Source organism: Pyxicephalus adspersus, chromosome 7, assembly GCF_032062135.1.
Source record: "Pyxicephalus adspersus chromosome 7, UCB_Pads_2.0, whole genome shotgun sequence".
Taxonomy (NCBI): domain Eukaryota; kingdom Metazoa; phylum Chordata; class Amphibia; order Anura; family Pyxicephalidae; genus Pyxicephalus; species Pyxicephalus adspersus.
The window spans coordinates 51,085,483-51,103,820 of record NC_092864.1 but is presented as its reverse complement, the minus strand read 5'-3'; the positions used below and the strand labels follow the sequence as shown (position 1 = coordinate 51,103,820).

The 18,338-nt window shown below is 37.2% G+C and overlaps 1 protein-coding gene across 1 annotated transcript in view; it reads left to right on the top strand.

The window, feature by feature from the left end:
- The window catches only part of ZNF385B (zinc finger protein 385B), a gene marked incomplete in the record, with an annotated part of 278,010 nt that overhangs the window by 232,505 nt on the left and 27,167 nt on the right, over nt 1-18,338 (top strand). Inside the window, 1 exon segment of the mRNA XM_072418408.1 lies at nt 11,251-11,392. Within this exon segment, the coding sequence (XP_072274509.1) occupies nt 11,251-11,392 (142 nt within the window).

Genomic DNA, 18,338 nt, shown 5'->3' with positions numbered 1-18,338 from the left:
CTCCCTCCCTTTCTCTATCCCTCCTCTCTTGCTTCCTCTTCTTTAACTCACTCTCTCTACCTCTCCTCTTTCTCCCCCTCCCTCTCTTCTCTACCTCTTCCTTCACTATTTACCTACCTGCATCTCTTTTTCTCTCCTCCTCTCTATCTCCCTCCAACTCTTCCTTTGTTTCTCTCTCTTTCTTTCTCGCTCTCTCCCTATCTCTCCCTTTTTTTCCCTCCTTTCGCTCTCTTTTCTTTTCCTCCCTTTATTCACCTGTCTCTCTTTATCTCTGCCTCGCTCTCTTCCCCTCTCTGTTTTATTTCTCTCCCTTCCTCTCACCCACCTATCCTCTCTCTCTTTTTTTCTCTCCCTCTCTCACATCACATCGCTGCTAAAGATAAAAAACATCTTTGCCTAACACATTAAAACTGTATTCTGTAATTTCACCTAGGAGGTTCCAAATTAACTGGGAAGTGTCATGCTCAATTTTCACAGTTTTGTAATTTTAGAAGATGGTGATAAAAATAAAAAGTAAATCGTGATTTTAGGACAGATAAGTGGGCATGCTGGGAATCAGAGCTAGGAGATCAAAAGGCGTTTGCTTCCTTCCTAGTCCTTTTTGCAGTATAAAAGGATGGTTTTACTGTTGTTGCTTATAGCCATCTAGAAGGTTTCACTATATATTTTGTATAGTAAACAAATATTCTGATTGAACACCACTTTTGCAATCATTTTCTTTTCTCTAGTTTTAATGATTTAGTAGTGTGATGGTTATAACAAAATCTGTATTTCTCCACCAGCTTAAGCTGTTTTTCAGCCTAAATTAGGACATATGTAGACCCAAAAACAAATATGTGATATATTGCAGACTACTAGTTCTTAAATCTGGTGCATTTTTTTTTGTTTTCATTTTTTTCCATTGTTTTTAAGCTATGCCTACCCCACTGTATTGTCACACTTAGGGAGACAGGGCCACTAGGGGGGCGCTATGGCTTCAACAGAAATGGTGTGAGCCCTGAGACGGACCAAGACGCAGAGTCTAAGCAGTAACCAGATCTTCTCCAGAGCCTCTAGTGGTGAGGATGTTGCATTGCTGGTTACCGCCAGGTTGCGGTCCTTAGGCACACCAGGGTGGGCAGGAGGATACACGGTACCAAATCAAAATGCAGAAGAATTCTCAAGGAAGGCCGGGGTCAAGGCAGGCAGCAAGCAAGAGAGGTCAGGTCACAAGCCAGTTGTCAAATACCAGGGATCCAGGAAACATACACCAGTGACACAGGGGCCACTGCGGACACAGGGAACACAGGAGACACTGAAAGCAACAGGAAGCACAGGTGACAGGGGGAACCACAGACAAAGGGGAACACTGGAACAGCACAAGGGAATTGGCTGGGAAACAGACTGGACAACAAGGGGTTAACACAGGAGCTGGACAGAGGAAGTACTGAATTAAGCAACAGGTGTACAGGAACTTGCTAGCAAAGCTATGGGGGTACACACTAGTGGAGACACATTGCACATACGCTAAATAGGTAGGTAAGATTAAGAGGCTATTTCTTGATTGGCCAGTGGGCTCGACAAAACTGATAACTTGAAGGAGCAGGCACACCTAGGATCAGAACTGCCTCCACGCACAAGAGAGAGGCGCCTGATCTTTAGTGAGAAAGAGGTAAATTTGACATGTATCTATAGAGAAGTCTTTAAAAACTTTAAACATGCACAACTAGGGTTTCAAGCTAGCCAGCAAAAAAATAAAAATCTGTTTTTTCATTGCGCACATTTGCAAATACATGTTGAAGCCATAGTTCAATGACATGAAACCTCTGACACTTGCTTTAAAATATCTTGGTTTCTCAACTGTAGGATACATTTTTTTCTGTACTTGCTTACAATCCATGTTGCAGAGATGTTTTGCACTGTTCCCTAATAACATACTGTCAATCGGAATCCAAATACCCTCAGCTTCTCAAACTTATAATGCATGTACTTAATTCTGCTTTTTCATTTAAACATTAGCACGTTCTATCCCATTATCTTCAATTTAAAACATTTCCTATTCCTTTTTTTTTTTCTATATGTGTGAAACAACTAAAATGTTTGTGAAGGTTATGATCATGGAATTGTGACTAAAGGAATTCTCTCCTCTGTGGTCTACCAAAAACCAGAATGGCATTACTTCAACCTTTCATGAAGTCTGCTGCTTGATTCATTCACCATTCTGCTCACTCTTTGAGCACTATTCCCCTATGTCAGGGGTCTGCAACCTGCGGCTCCGGAGCCGCATGCGGCTCTTCAGCCTCCTTGTTCTGGCTCAATTCGGCTGCCGCGGGGAGATCTCTGATGGGGGATCCCCTTCCTCCCAAGACACTGCGGAGGAGGGGGATTCCCTATCCAGTGTTCTAATGAAAAAAATCTACCAGTGAAATAAATCTACCACGGGGCGTGTACAAATGGGTGTGTACAATGACATCCTCCTCCTTTGAACCCCAATTCCTCTGGAATAGGGAGATGTACAAAACCAAAAATGTAGGTGCAAGTGGGGGACACCTGTGACTAACACCCCCTAAAATTTAATTGTTAGGCTATCATCAGAACATAAAGAACTCTGCCCATCAAAAAAAACTACCGTTACACATTGCTGGAGGCACCTGAACCCCAATTTCTTTGGAACAGGAAGGGGGTACAGGTGAACAAAATTAGAGGTGCAAGTGAGGGACACCTGTGGCTAACACCTCCTAAAAACTCCACCCATCAAAAAACCCCTACCCTGTTACACATTGTTGGAGGCTTCTAGCACCTAAACCCCAATTTATCTGGAAACGGGGGTACAGGTGAAAAAAATTTGAGGTGCAAGTACGGGACACCTGTGGCTAACACCTCCTAAAAATTCATAAAAACTCTGCCTATCAAAAAAATCTACCCTGTTACACATTGCTGGAAGCATCTAGCATCTGAACCCCAATTTCTCTGGAACGGGGGGAGGCGGTACAGGTGACCAAAATAGAGGTGCAAGTGGGGGACACTTATGGCTAACACCACCTACAATTGAATCGCTAAGGCATCGTCAGAAAATAAAGAACTCTGCCCATCAAAATAATCTACCCTGTTACACATTGCTGGAGGCTTCTAGCACCTGAACCCCAATTACTCAAGATTGGGGGGTACAGGTGAACAAAATTAAAGCTGCAAATGAGGGACACCTGTGGCTAACACCCCTTAAAATTTCATCACTAAGGCATCGTCAGAACATAAAGAACTCTGTCCATCAAAAAAATCTACCCTGTTACTTTAGAAGCCTCCAGCTAATATAACAGGATGATAGTTCAGTGTTTAATTTATTTCAAAGTAGGCCTAAACATGCACACTTGTTGTAACAGGTTAAATTAAAAAAATATTAAAACTTTTAAAAGTTTATAAACTGTGTTATGTTTTGCGGCTCCAGACTATTTTTCTTTAGTGGAAGAGGAGGCAAAATGGCTCTTTTGGTAGTAAAGGTTGCTGACCCCTGCCCTATGTCAGTCTTCCACTGACTGCTAATTACATCGAAATACAGTTGAAACTTCTGAATCTAACCACAAAGAGCTGGCTCTACTTTAATTTTAAGGAGACTACTTTAAGCATAGCCTTTGGCATACACCTCCACTAAAGTCACCTCCTTCTAATGTTACCTCCAGGACTATTCACATGGATCCCCCTCCTCAGTAATTCTCTTCCGTGCACCATTCAGCATTTTTTATATTAAACCTTCAGGTGTGCTAATACAACTCTTATCTTCAGAATAAGTTCTTTCAAAAATCTAGTGCAGGTAGACAAAGATAAGATATCCTGAGCATTATACCTAACTGAAAGCTTATTAAAAATAGAAGGAAGCAGTCCCCTTTTCCTGGCATATTTTCAGATGCAAGTTAAAATGTCATATATATATATATATATATATATAGACATTGTGTCTAAATATAATGTTTTTGCTTTTTGTGTGGTTACTGCTTAGCAGTGGGATGTCAGCAGTCCAGAAGCTTGCAGTCAATAAGTTCAAGCTAATTATGTTAAATAAGCCATTGTTGAAGCCACCTCCCCAATGTAAACCTTCTGTCAGCATGTTGAAAGAGCATGAATTGTGTTAAGAAATGTTTCCAAATCCTTCAATTTTAAAGCACAAGTACATAATCTTGCATGCTGTAGCCTGGTTCACAGATGTGCTGGCCCTCCAGCGTGTCCCCATGACACGTTTTTATTTAAAGCCTGATTTGATTTAATAAAACCCTCCAAGGCTGGAGAAGATAGACTATCATGGAAAAATCAGGGTTGGATTATTCTGTTGGATATTTGATTGTAGTATCTGTGTTTGCCTAATCACTTCTGACTAGTGTTGCTGTTCGTATTTGGTTAAAAAATCAACTTGAGCATCCAAGATTCAGTTTGGTTAATGTAAAACCAAATACATTATATATTTGTGTAAAGGTATAAAGCAGAAGTTACTTTTATTACTTGGTGGTTGGCAATCATCTTCCAATTGTAGTGCTTCTCTCTGTGTACAATAAGAGGCTTACAGTGGTGAATAAATGTGGTTCTTGTACCAATTATCAAAGAGTTTTTAGCAGAGCCCTAAACAGATAAACTTGGGCCCTATTCATTGAACACTAATTCTGATTATCATTTGCCATAAAATGGGTGGTTACCTGGAACAAAGGAGTGGCGGCAAGTTCAGGAAAATGTCTCTAAGGCACCTGTTTTAAAGAAGTATTGGTTGTAGGCACTTAGAGATTTTCCCTTTAGGTGTTGTTGGGGTTTGCTGTGTGACCACGACCACGGATTCTGCCATTTTCAACTACAGGTTGTATTTCAAGAATTCATGTCTAGTAGCCAAGTTGTCATTTGGATGAAATCATGACCTACTTGTGGAAAATGTCCTTGGGTTATAATTCTACAGTGACAGAGTTGGCTTCTAAATTAGAATATATATATATATATATATATATATATATATATATATATATATAAATGCTTGGCAATAAATATTAGACTTGTGTATTTTGGGAGCTCTGTTGGTTTATAGTATAGGAAGGTTTGTATAGTCCTGTTCTGTATTATCATTTGGGGTATATAGAAAACTGGCAAGTGAAAAAGGAAAGTTGAAGGTAAATCAATGTAATTGTTGTACAATGAATGACCTTTTAGGGGAATATGAATATTTCTTTCTGTGATTTGTCCAGATTAATAGGATATCATCTTCAAAATGGAAATAGGCCTATAGTTTAATTTCACAGGTTGAGAGGAAAGTTTCCTCTAGTCATAAATAGACCTGTTTACTAGAGGGATAGCCTGCCTCCCATAGCACTGCCTATTGTCTGTAGACATATGTTCTTCCAAAACAAAAATAGATGTCAGTCAGTACTTACCTGGTCATTTGCAATGTGGATTCTGTTGGTTGATTGGTTAAGCTGAAGAAATGTACATACAGTGCTGTTCTGCTCTATGGAGATGGGACCCCGGTGTGCTCTCTCGCCTTCACTTTCATTACTATCGTTCGTCGTCCGTTGGATGAGAATCATCTGACTGTGTATGTAGCCTTACTCCTGAGAAGAGCTTTGAGATCATCTTAAAGCACTAAAAACGCTACTTGTCCTTCAGAACCCAGAAGTATTTGATTGTATTTACTCCTGTACATTTATATGTACCTGGTGAACTGGTAACAAATTCCTTATGCATTGAATACAATCAGAAAATGCTTTCTGGAATTTGAAAGAAATATGAATTAAAACCTTTGTTCTACAGTGACTCCTACCGTTCCAGAAAAGCTGGAATTCTAAAAAGTTTGTACTGTTGGACAATGGTTCTGAGATTTTTTTTATGCTGTGGATGATAGAAAAAAAGTTTGGAAAACCATTTTTTTACTAATGCTACCCATGTGCCCACTGGACCTACTGAAAGATGGGGGACCTATTTTTTTAATAAGAAATCAACCCGAATCAGGTGTTAAGTGAACATCGCACATCTCTAAAAGTAGTCACTTTTAATAAATTCCATAGCAAAGAAACAGCTAGGAAAGACACTAAAACAAATGCAATTAACAATCTTTCATTAGTTGTAGAACAAAGTAAAACCGGCATTGACAGCAGTAGAAGTTTCAATTAAGGCCATTTGATTTACCTGGAAAAGGTTAATGAGTCTTGAACTTTCTGTACAATATGTCTGCAGCTTTGCACCTATAATTATCTCTTTAATCTCCTTAAATTAAAATTTCAAGTTAAGGGATATTAATCCTTTGGTAAAAGACAAATAAAAGTAATACATGTGTAAATAATGGTTTTGCAGTGCATTCTATATCTATTCAGTGGAAATCACCACAACTCAACTAAAGTTATATATCACAAATGGTTCTCAGAGGTTCTGATCTCTGAACTGTTTAGTAAAGCAATGCTGGAAGTATCTTATTCTCTGGGAAATAGTGAGGGATACAGTCACAACATACCCCCCTAGCACTAGTCCGTTGTCAAGGAAAAAAATATTGATGAATTCCAACCCAGCCAATCTCAATTTTCCCAAGAAAATATTGGAGCTTTACAAGTGTATAGAACATATCTATAGTCTCTAGGTTTTTCCTCTCAGAATGACAAACAAGTATGTTTAGTTTAACAAGTAGACAAACTTTAACAAAGGAAAGCATTTTATTAGAAAATCAGGGATTGTTATAGGTTTACATTTATTTTAAATATTAGGTTTAAGTTCATATTAGGTATAATACAATACATTTAAAAACAAAGGTAAAAAATTGGCATTTATATCTACACAGGCTGTTGCCTGAGAGATAATGAACATATATATCTCAATCATGTAATTAGGTTGTTTGTTCTTGTAACCATTGAGTTGTTATCAGGTATGGGACACTGAATTATCAAATTTACATCTTTTAATGGTAAATGCAGCTAATCAGAAGTAAAAGGGGTGATAGATACTGGGCAGGACCCAACTAGACAGTAAAGGAAGGGGGGTAGGGACCTTTGCATCAGTTCTCTAAACTTCTGCAGATAGAACAATATTCTGTCTAGAGTTCTGTGAAAGGACCCAAGGGTGGCTATTTAATGATTTAATCAATCAATGGTTCAATCAACATTCCAAAGTTGTAAGATGGTCCAGGAGCAGCAAGTGTAACAATGTTTCGCTTCTGAAGGAAGATAGTTGTCAGCTTATTTAAGGCAGAACCAATGCAATGTTTTATTCTAGAGGGATAAATAGTTTTTTATAGAATGTCCAGGAGGTGTATAGTAAAGCATACATTTTACTGGTATGTTCAATTTATATTGCATATGTTATTTTAGAGTAAACGCCCGCCCATCCCAGGTTGGACTGACTGCCTTTGCACTAGGAATCTACGTTTTTATAGGTCTTTCTAATATAAGCTCTCCTTATTTAATAATTTTTGGATTTGATTTGTGGTCTGTAAATTATGGGGCTTTCAGTATTGTGACTTATGTACACAGACATCTGACTCAGAAGCCATAAAAATGTAATATGCTTTCAGGTACTTCCAGGGAGAGAGGTTTGGCATTTGAGATCAGTAGAATGCAGACCTGTAGAGTTGCTTTCGACTTGCTTTTACCAACTTGCTTTCCTCTCCATTCACATTAATGTATTTCGTAAAAATCAGTTCATGTACAGTTGTTAGGAATTTGACAAATTTACCAAAATAAAATAAAAATATATAAAATAAATAAAGTGTGCATTGTTCATTTGGTTCAGTTCAAAATGTAAAGATAAAACATTGGAGGTAAGTAATTTCCAAAATTTGAAAACCAATAGCAGCCCCTATAACACATAATATAAGATATTGTATATATAACACAGATTTTGTATATCTGGCCAGCAAGGTAAAATCACAGTGTGCACTAGTAACACAGTTTTAATTAGGGTATGTAGCATATGGTCTAGACAGGCTTAGTTGGGACAAAAATCAAATAGGAATGCAGCCAGGGATATGGAATCCAAGGCTAAGTGAATTCTTTGTTCAGGCAACTTTCTGTTGCCAGCCACTTCCTTTTATAGGGGAGGTCATGTGGCTAATGCAGATCATGTGACTAGCAGGTATCCAAACCCACCACCAGAGGGAGTGTTGGAGCATAGCCAGCTTAGGTGGTGTTCACACCACTGCCAGCAGATGGAGCGGTTCTGCAGAAATCTTGGTCCTCTGGAGTAAGGGGGCTGCTCTCATGTGGTCATATGATTCAGACAAGGAAGTAACCAGGGAATAGGATTTCTGAACAGGGCTGCTGCTGCTGGCTGCAAGGGATTGTGAGGTGGGTGACATAGACAAAAGCACAGATTTATAGATGAAAGATAATATTATGCTTTGATTAAAACTTGCAGAAAGTGACAATTTCTGCTATGATCAACAGGTATAATCTGTACTTGCTGAAAATTTCCCTAGCCTAAAAAAAATGACTAATGCTTCTATCACCTAAGAACTAGTAAGCTGCAATATGTTGACTTAAGTCATCCAGTTGTAAAATCCAAAAAAATCTAAAAATCTAGATTATATGATTGGGCAACTATTAATTATATGCAAATGAGTCCTTTAATTTTTATTTACAAAAATGATTTTGTAATAGAAATTATATATACAAAATAGCTAAATACAGGAAAGATAAAAAAATTTGGTTTGTCAACTTGAAACATACCTGGGGAAGCTAATAATACATGGTAATGAACACATTCTACTTATATTGTGGAAAATAATTACATGAGCACAATAAAGATGTATTGCTATCTCTGGACATCTCCCATGCGAGTTATTTTTGTGATTTCCTGTTTCATTTTACAATATTATCTTGCAGTGCTAATATTCCTTCTGCTTTATACATATCTTTATATCACAGGACAAATGTAATACAGGAAATGCAATTATGCCAATTAGAGCATTGGTCTGATGATTAAATCCCTCACAACATTGTTCCAAGGGAATATTTAATTTATTTATGGCACATTAAGATATACAATTCACATATAATGAAATTGCCCATTTAGAACCCAGATAATTTTAGCTTATACTAATGCTAGTAATTTTATTCAGTACAAGGCTGTTTAAATGATGGAATGCCCAGTTTATATTAAACAATGTATTGATATATATTAAAGTGTACCTGTGCCAATTTAAAATACAAATGTTAAATGTAGAATCGTCTTCACATTTATTCTCTAAAAATCTGCAGGAACCCAAGCGCCGTTCTTAGGGCAGAGTTCATGATAGTAAGCCTGGCAAAGAATATTCTATCTGTAATTATTAATCAAGATCAGACTTTTACATGAATTAGTAAGGGATTTAGACATTCTTCCTACCTTTTTCCTACCTAGACCTTCAACTTAAATCATTCATTAACAAAAGATACCTGGTAACAGGTAATAAATTCCCAATTTTTACATGTGCATAACCATATCAGTACAAAGATCCTTCTCTCAAGTTGCATTCCATTTGATCAAATTATTGCATTCCATTAGATCCAATGTTTTTCCTTATGTAGCTTTTTTTAAAATGTGCAAGAGCTCTATAATGGTGCACTTCAGCTTGAATCCCAACATAATGGAAATATTCCTCTCCACCAGCCATATTGTTTTGGAGAATTAGGATCCTTTCAGACCCATGGTATAAAACTGCACTATTTTGGGCCACCAGACTAATGGTGCAAGTGTTTAATGATGGACTGGATAGCCGTAACTGCACCACTATCTGCGGTAGCAGTGTGTAGCAGCATGCAAAAAAAAAAAAGATTACCGATTCTCATGCCATTGATTATGGGTCTGAAATGGCCCATAATGAAATCAGGCTTTACACATTTTATTTGAATACACCTATACATAAGGGGAAATTTCTGCAGCCCCCTAAGAAAGCCCTATTTGTAGTTCTTTTAACCTTGCCCAAAGCTGTAACTGGAGGGTTCGGTGTCAGCTGTCTGCCCCGATCTGCAGGAAAAAGAAACAGAGAAGAAAGAAAGCATATTAGTGAATTGTCATTGTTTTTTCACGATCCTTTCCAATGATTGATGACTGCAAGATGCATGAACGAGTGCTGTACATAGAACACTGTTTTACTCTATGGAGAGGGGAGGGGGAGAATGATGAAGTGGCACCCCGCTGCGCTCTCTCCCTGTACTTCATTAAGATCGTTCATCGTCCGTGGATCCGCCAGGACGGTCATTTGGACAATGGACGATGTGCACTCTCCCTATACTTTCATTAAGATCGTTCATCATCCATGGATCCACCAGAATGGTCGTATGGATGATGAGTGCTGCAAACACGCCAGATTCTCGTCCGATATCAGCCGAGAACCATTGCATATGTGTACATAGCCTAAAACACCCAGTTGCTAAATGTTGCTTTATGCAGAATTTTAGAAAAAACTTGAGCCTGCCATCAGGGTGGTACAAGGGGCATTTCTGTATCGGACCCCGATCAAAAGAGCTTGAGACTTTCAAGGCTGGAAATTTTAAAATTGGGGTGGGGGGCTCAGGAAGTTTACCTAGCATGGAGCTCAGACATTTCTATCTATTGCAGAATTGGTGCTATTCGTGTCTGCTCTGCCACTTCTATCACATTTTAGCTGTCACTGCAGATTCAACTTGGCTTAGGTCCAAGTAAAAAAGATTTGGTAGACATACTAGTGGTATTGAAAAAATTAAATGCTCACTTTATAACCAATAAAGTCTCATGATACTTTAGTTCCAGGTCACGTGAGCTGTTATGATCTGCAGCAATTGTCCACTGTGGGTGCCATTATCAGTATGGTCTCCATTCTCTTTTACTGAAGACCTAGCTAACATCAATCTCCCAGTGCATGTTGTACAACTCCAATACACACAACCTGATTTAGGCTTTATACCACTATGACGTAAGTGATGACTTCTCTTCCTGTAGCCTGTCTCTGTAATTCATCTGCTAAAGCATATCTAGTATAATTCTAAAGTTTAGACCTGCTTATTGGAATGGTAAGGTATGACGGGAGTTTGCTACTAAGAAAAGTTACAGCTAAATTACAGATAATATGGTTGAAAATTGCCTTCCTCTTGTTTTTTTTTCTCCATTGTTTTTATATAAAACTTGACCATTTTTTAATGCGGGGAAATACAGTAGCACGTAGAAGTGCACTGCAAACTTTAATGGAGATTCTTTTTTTATTGGTTTGTGATGTGTTTGTGTTGTTCCCCATTAAATTCATCACCCCATTGTGTTGTATTAAAACATAAAGAAGTAAGCCTGATTTGTTCTCCTTTGTAGAGCCAAGCCGAGGCGCACTACAAAGGCAGTAAACATGCCAAGAAGCTCAAAGCACTAGAGTCAACGAAAAATAAGCAAAAAACGGGTTCGCTCAAGGACAGCACCAAGGCTATTACAAGTGCAACGGTCAACCACAAATCAGGTTAATAAAACTATTGTGTTTGTACGTCACATTTATTTTTTGTTTTTTTTGCCTTCTCTAAAATGTATCTGTGTGATACTTCTCAGCATATATGTGTGTATTTGTGTACAAAGATAAGGAATGTCCATTAATGTATAAGAAAACTTGAAGTATATCTATACCTAGATTATTATTTTTTTTTGTGGATAGAATAGGAAAAGGTTAGACCTCCTGTAATGCTTTACTTTTTCTGAGGCTCCAATAAAATGATTCTCTCCACTTCCGGTTCTTGTGACAACCTTTTATTTATCAGGGGGGTCTGTAACAGACAAATACACAATAAATAAAGCAGACCTAAACCAAAAAACACCAGGAGGTAGATCTTTTAGACAAGAGACATACAATGTCTTTATGCATTGGGCCTGATTTCATTAAAGCCCTCCAAGAGCAGACTATAATGGATGAACCTGGGTGATTCAGCAAACCTGGAATGGATTTCCTTTTAGTTGGCAAATGGTTTTCAGTTCTGGACCAGATCCATTCACCCATGTTCACCTAGGATAGTTTATCTTTTACAGTCTTGGAGAGCATTAATAAAGCAGGCCCATTAGTAGCATGTTTTCATGTGTGTCTAGTTTTTAAATTACCTAGTTTTGTGACAGGTCTACTTGAAGTCTTGCAATTTCTCAGGGGTAGACAGTGATAAAAAACAAGAAGTAATTTTAGGCTAGAAAATATATGGGATATTTATCTCCTTTCTGTCCAGTCTGCATTTTAAAGTTTCCTAACATAATGCCACATATCATGAGAGCTCCAGTCACCAGTGACAATGGGCAACTAATCAGAGTGATTCCTGATTACAGTGATCACATATGATCACAAGCACTCATTGACAAAACAAGCCTTCAGCCTGCAGATTTCATTGCAGTTACCATTGCTGCCTGAAGGTGGCAGTGTTCATCTGTTTAATACTTTAATTGTCAGACACAATTACACAGACACAGTACTAAAAAAAAAAATTAAAAATAGAAAAAAATATTTTAAACAAGCCTATGCATTTGTCTACTTATAATTGGCACACATGATTTTTTTTTAAATCTCCCTAAAAAGATATACATACATACAAGTAGGTATGCATATTAGTTATAGAGCTATTGTTAGGTTGGTCTGTACATCTCTGCATTGGTAAAGGCCCCATTTAATTGGGAAACCCTTGTAAGGCGCATTAATAAATGTGCTGCTGGAGTTTATTCAGCTCAGTCATAGTTTACTTGTTTAGAATATTTTATTTCAATATTAAATGCTTACTAGTGTTTACAAAGATCCACCCCTCCGTGCGCCTACCTGTTTACCTATCTTTATACACCATTGCATTAAACCAAAACCTTTTTGAAATATAATGTTGTCCAAAATAGTCTGACATTTTATGTTAGAAACATTATCGGCAAATTACAGTCTTCACTACATTTGGCCTTTATTGTTTTTAAAATGTCATCCAGTCATTTTAGGATTCAGGCTGTGAAAAAAAAAAACAAATAAACTTATTTAAAAGCAGTAAATATTCTATTTCTAAGCTGCATATTTTCTACTAGACTTAAACTTGTTTTAGAGTTTTTCTTCTAACCATATCCCCTTATCCCCCCCCGATACCTTCTTTTCACTAACCTCTCATAACTACTGACATAATAAAATCATTTTAAAAACTGTGTTTGTACTCACCAAAAGTTATGATCACTTAATATTCAATTCTTTTTTCTTTATCTTGTGTGGGCTGGTATGGATTCTTCTTTTGGCTTTCCAATAGGGAGATGCTTTATTTTTCTTAATAAACCATAAGACCAGATAGGATCAGAGGATACCTCTGGGAAGTCAAATGACAAAACGCATCATTTGATATATACTTTAGATATAATTGTGCAATATATATGCAATTTGAGTGTTGATGTGTTTTTTAACCTTTTTTATATAAATTTAATAAATTACTACTTTTTATAGTACCATTTTTTATGTTTACTGATCTTGAGGAGTACGGTAAAGATAAGAATAAATAGTGTGTTAGGAGTAGTGTGTTCTAGATGATACAAAGCACTTATATGTCTTGTATACTGCACCAAGGAAAGGGCATTTTCCCAGGTGATTATATATTTAGGTCTGTATTGCCTTTTGTCATAAAGAGGTAGCAGTGAAGGTGAGATTGTGTCTCAGTGGGTTATATGGCACTTGATTTGGAGTTTTGAGTGCAAAAAGTAGTTCATTAACATAAATCATTAGTGATAAGTTTGAAAGACTTTAATTATTATGGTTTTTAAACAAAACAATCACATAAATATTATTTTTTAGTCATTTGATTTAGTTGTGGATAAGGAGTACTGTATATATAATATATTAGAATATCATATAATATAGTTTATAAAAGGAGCAGCATTGATGTCAGCAAGAGGGGACTGTGGGGGACCAACATCTCCAATGCTGGATTACCAGGCTCCTTAATATTGATAAAAGGAGATGTCAGGTAAGAGTAACATCATCTGATGTTACAGCTGTTGCCTGATGACGTATTTGGGCTCTGAAATATTATCTATACATGACAAATAAACCCATGATGTCAACTGTCTGCTTAGTGCATATATAGGTATATAGGTGTATAAAGGTAAGGAATATTTTGACCATGGAAAATTTACATACTGTGACAGGGTGCTAATGGCTTGGCTGGAAAAGTCTTGGATGGGGTGTATAAAGCACCCAGACTAGGGCGATTTGTTTATTGAAGGCTACCAGGACTTGTGTGTTTGCCTAACAGTTGGCTTTCATGAAAATCCAGTCGGAAGGGTTCGGAGCCAGCCAAGGGTTGGGAGGGTTCCTTGGCCACCCGGTCCATGTCCAAGTCTTCCACCCGGAACTTAGTGAGCACAGGTGTTCTATTTAGAGTTACAGAAGCAGACTGCAGGGAGCTTAGTGACTTCCAACCACTTGAAGGGAAAGGTGGCAAATATACTATCAAACTTGTGTTCTTTGTTTTGTAATAAATTGCCAGCCAGAGAGGTATCTGCCAGCCGGGTAAGATTTAGTTTTGAAATTTTTTTGTGCACATTATTTAAGCACAGGGATGCCAGCAAACACAAAGTACCATGGTAGGAACCTGAATTTGGATTGATGATCCCATGCTGCCTCATTTAAACTTCTGCAAACCTGTTGCTACGAGCAATTGCCCACAGCAAGCTCACATTACTAAAAAGTAAACCGTACAACAAATAACAAGAGATTAGCAAAGTATGGTAAAATATTTCCACTTGCCGTATTGTTAGCATGGAAATTTGTTTTCCCTTTTTAGTAATTGCTATGTAATGTTAAAGTCTACATCAAAAACTATGCAGGTTTTCAAAATATTATACCTCTTATTAAGTGCCTTTTCTAAAAGCAATCTTTGAACTCCGAAACACAAAGTAAAATCTTCACATTATTGCTACCAAAGTTTCCTGTAAACCTCCCTGACGTGTCTGTGTAGTGTTTTTCAGTGGCGGATATTACTCCTAAGAAACCTGAGTGTTTATTTTTGTCTGATAGAAGTATTAAATCCTTTGAAAAGAAGAGAGATGTATATATAAGTAAAGCCAATCGGCAAAATACATTTTCTATTCTACCCCGAGGAACAGGAGAGTAATCATTCATTACTCACTTGGTGTCCCATTAAGCATAGAGGCATGACAGTAAAATGTGTTGAAAATCTGACCATTTCCTTGGAAACGGAGAGCACAATCATCTGTATTAAATCTATCCACAAAAGAAGTGTAGATTTCCATTATGCCGGCACATGTAGCTTCCACGAAGAATGAAAGGCGAAAATAGCTAGACAATTTCTACAAGTGTGCAGCTCTCCAAAGCTGCAATGTCAACACACAATACTACCATACTCCACATACTGTCATTTATCACCTTCTCTTGCCAGGAGAAAATTCATCTCTTCAGCTTCCTCCTACTTTCTGTATCATTTCTTTTGATTTAAATAAAATTGCTTGAACTTGTGGATTGTTTTTCATGAGACACCTTTAAGTGAGATACATAGTGTTTGTATGCTGATTATTATGCTGATATAAGTGAGATATGTATATGTTTGGTAACAAGCTGTAAATAAGCTTTAAAACGAGCAATCACCAACCTCTGTAGCTGCAAACACTGTGAAACAATGCATCTCTGTTGACAGAAGAAGCAATAAAGTCTATTAATAATATTATTAATATTATTATTATTATTATTAATAATAATAAACTGTGTTTATGCCAACATATTATACAACACTGTACATTAAATAGGAGCAGCAAAGCTGTTGGAGAAATGCAAACAATGACACAGGAGGAGAGGACTCTGCCCACAAGAGCTTGCAATCTAACAGGTGGAGAAAGTAGAACAGTTATTATCTCAGCTGCTCAGCTCACCCTGCTTTCTCTTCAAGAGGTCTTCTTTCATGCTGATAGAATTATGGAAGGCTTCAAAGGGAAGGGAAAATGATAAGCTTAGTGGGTTCTAAAAGTACTCTCTGCTCCATAATTTTAGAATGCATTGTTTTAAAGTACCTATAGGCAGAAAACTGGCGAGGGCTTGTTATAAGGCATAGTTACCAATTTTAAAGGGCATGCAATATTGGGGTGCCAATATCCTAACCACAGCTCTTCCTACAAATCACTCAAAGTTTTTTTTAGTCTTTGGCCTATTGAAGAAATGTATGCTTTCCTTGTGTCATGGCAGCAATGATAAGAAATGTCTCCCAAGAGGTATAAAACGCACGTTTTTAATATTAGACTAGGTAATAGAACTGTTGGCATTTTTTGTCTGTGCAAGACTAGCTGCCCTGCATTGTAAGTTAGGATGGTGGATCAGAAAGTAAAAGCAAAACATGTCTAAAAGAGCCTGGGAGAGCTGTAAAAACTTACAATGATTTTAATCCTTTCTCGCTATGTGTAGCAAAGACTAGAAAACCTATTGGTATCAGTGTAGGCATAATAAAAAAAAGTACTTCTTACTGAATCTTTGCAAAGCACACATTCTGTACGTATGAATATTAATACCACTGCAAACTTAGCATTGGACACTAGTGGGGAAAATCATTAATTAACTGCTTATTTCTTTTTAGCACTCCAGAGGCAAAATCTACTTGTCGAGTACTATTTTTCTCTACCATGCCACACACCAGCAACCATTTTTGTACATCTTAGTTTTTATGTAGTACCATTTACTCAGAACACTTAGAGAGTTAGAAACAGCTTGCTGTATTGGTCACAAGTTGTGGACAGAGCTGGGAATTTCTTAGAAAAGTCTTCAACCCATTACCATCTACCTAAAACTGAAAATCATTAGATAAAGTGACTCTTGGCTTGCTCATCATGACTGTTTTCCACTGGGCACGACAGATGCAATATTCAGATTAGCAAACTGAAAAACTGAAATGAGAATTTTAGTGGAGGCAGCTACACAAGGTAATTTACAATATCAGGTTTTGCGCAGTTGACTTGAAACCCACACAGTGTCTGCCATAAGCAGACACATAGGCAAATTTGTAAGAATTTAGCAGGGAAAACCTGACCAGTATATATGTTTGTGGATGACAATATGACATGACAATCCAAAACAATGGGAATGACACAGGGATCCTTTGATTTGTGGCTGTTCTAGCCTCTACTCTACTGACAAAGCCTCCCATAAATTGTTGGTGGAACTGTGTGAATTTGAGGTCAGATTCCGATGCCCTGGTACACAAAAGCTATTCCAGTTCACCCAAAATTTGTTCAACAGTTAAGGTCTGGGTTTCTTCTAGATACTTATCTACACCAAGGTTGCCAGGCCATGCTTTATAGATTATACTTTGTGCACCTAAACTCCATAAACTGAAAATGGGTGTCCATATATGTTTGGTCATTGTGTATACCTTGGCGCAAAGTTGGAAGGTATATGTTAGAGCCACTAAAAAACTTGGCAACTGTATAGTTGGTTGTTTAAAGATTGATTTGAGTCACTACTATAAGCAGGATCATGGTGAGCTGAGTTTGACCCCATGTTGGAAGTGATGCATCTGGTTGGAAAGGTTATACTAATTTGTCTACACATGTTAATATCCAGGAAAAAGAAAAGTGATAAATCAGCACCTTCCATCACAGACATGGACCATATGATATATCTGAAACCAAATGTAATGGATGTACACCTTAAAAGCAGTGAATTAGTTAGTGTATATAACATTTCACATCTTTGGTGTGAAATGTGGTTCATGGTTTTTAAACGTTTGATTTTACCTTCTCATTTATATGAACCCATGAACTGGAGACTTGCAACTAACTAACAATTATAAACATATTGGGTATATGCATAGAGAGCACACTATTTAGTCTGTGTGTCATCCCACTAGAAAATAAAATATATACTTTATAATACACCCTCTGTCTTCCACAGAGTCTTTAACAGATGTTCTTAAGACATACTTATTATACACACACTTACATTATAGATGTAAAATGAGGCCACTCTTCCGAAAATGGCTACGCACAAAAAAGGAGCTGTCACTCAAATGGCACTGAAAAGGATGTGGTGTGAACCTTATGACATCGAAAACAGTGAATTCTCAGGATAAAACATTTGTGTTCTTTATGAGCATAATTTTCTGCAATCCAAAAGCCATTAAATGTAATTGGAAACAGTTTGCTTCAAACAAGAAAAAACAAATTACACTGTGTCATGTGTTGTGACTCCAGACTTCTCATTTCTGAATCTTTTCTCAAAAACTGATCAATCTGTGAAAAAGTCTCATGAGTGTTAGAAACCAGAATGCATTTGGCTTATAAATGGTCTATATGCCATATGGATGGCATATTTATGCTTTTTCTATCCGGTATAATTTTTTTTTTTTTTTTTTTATAGCTGTTATTTTTTATGTTTCTGATGGTCAATATGTATATATTAGATCACCTTGATGTAAGAC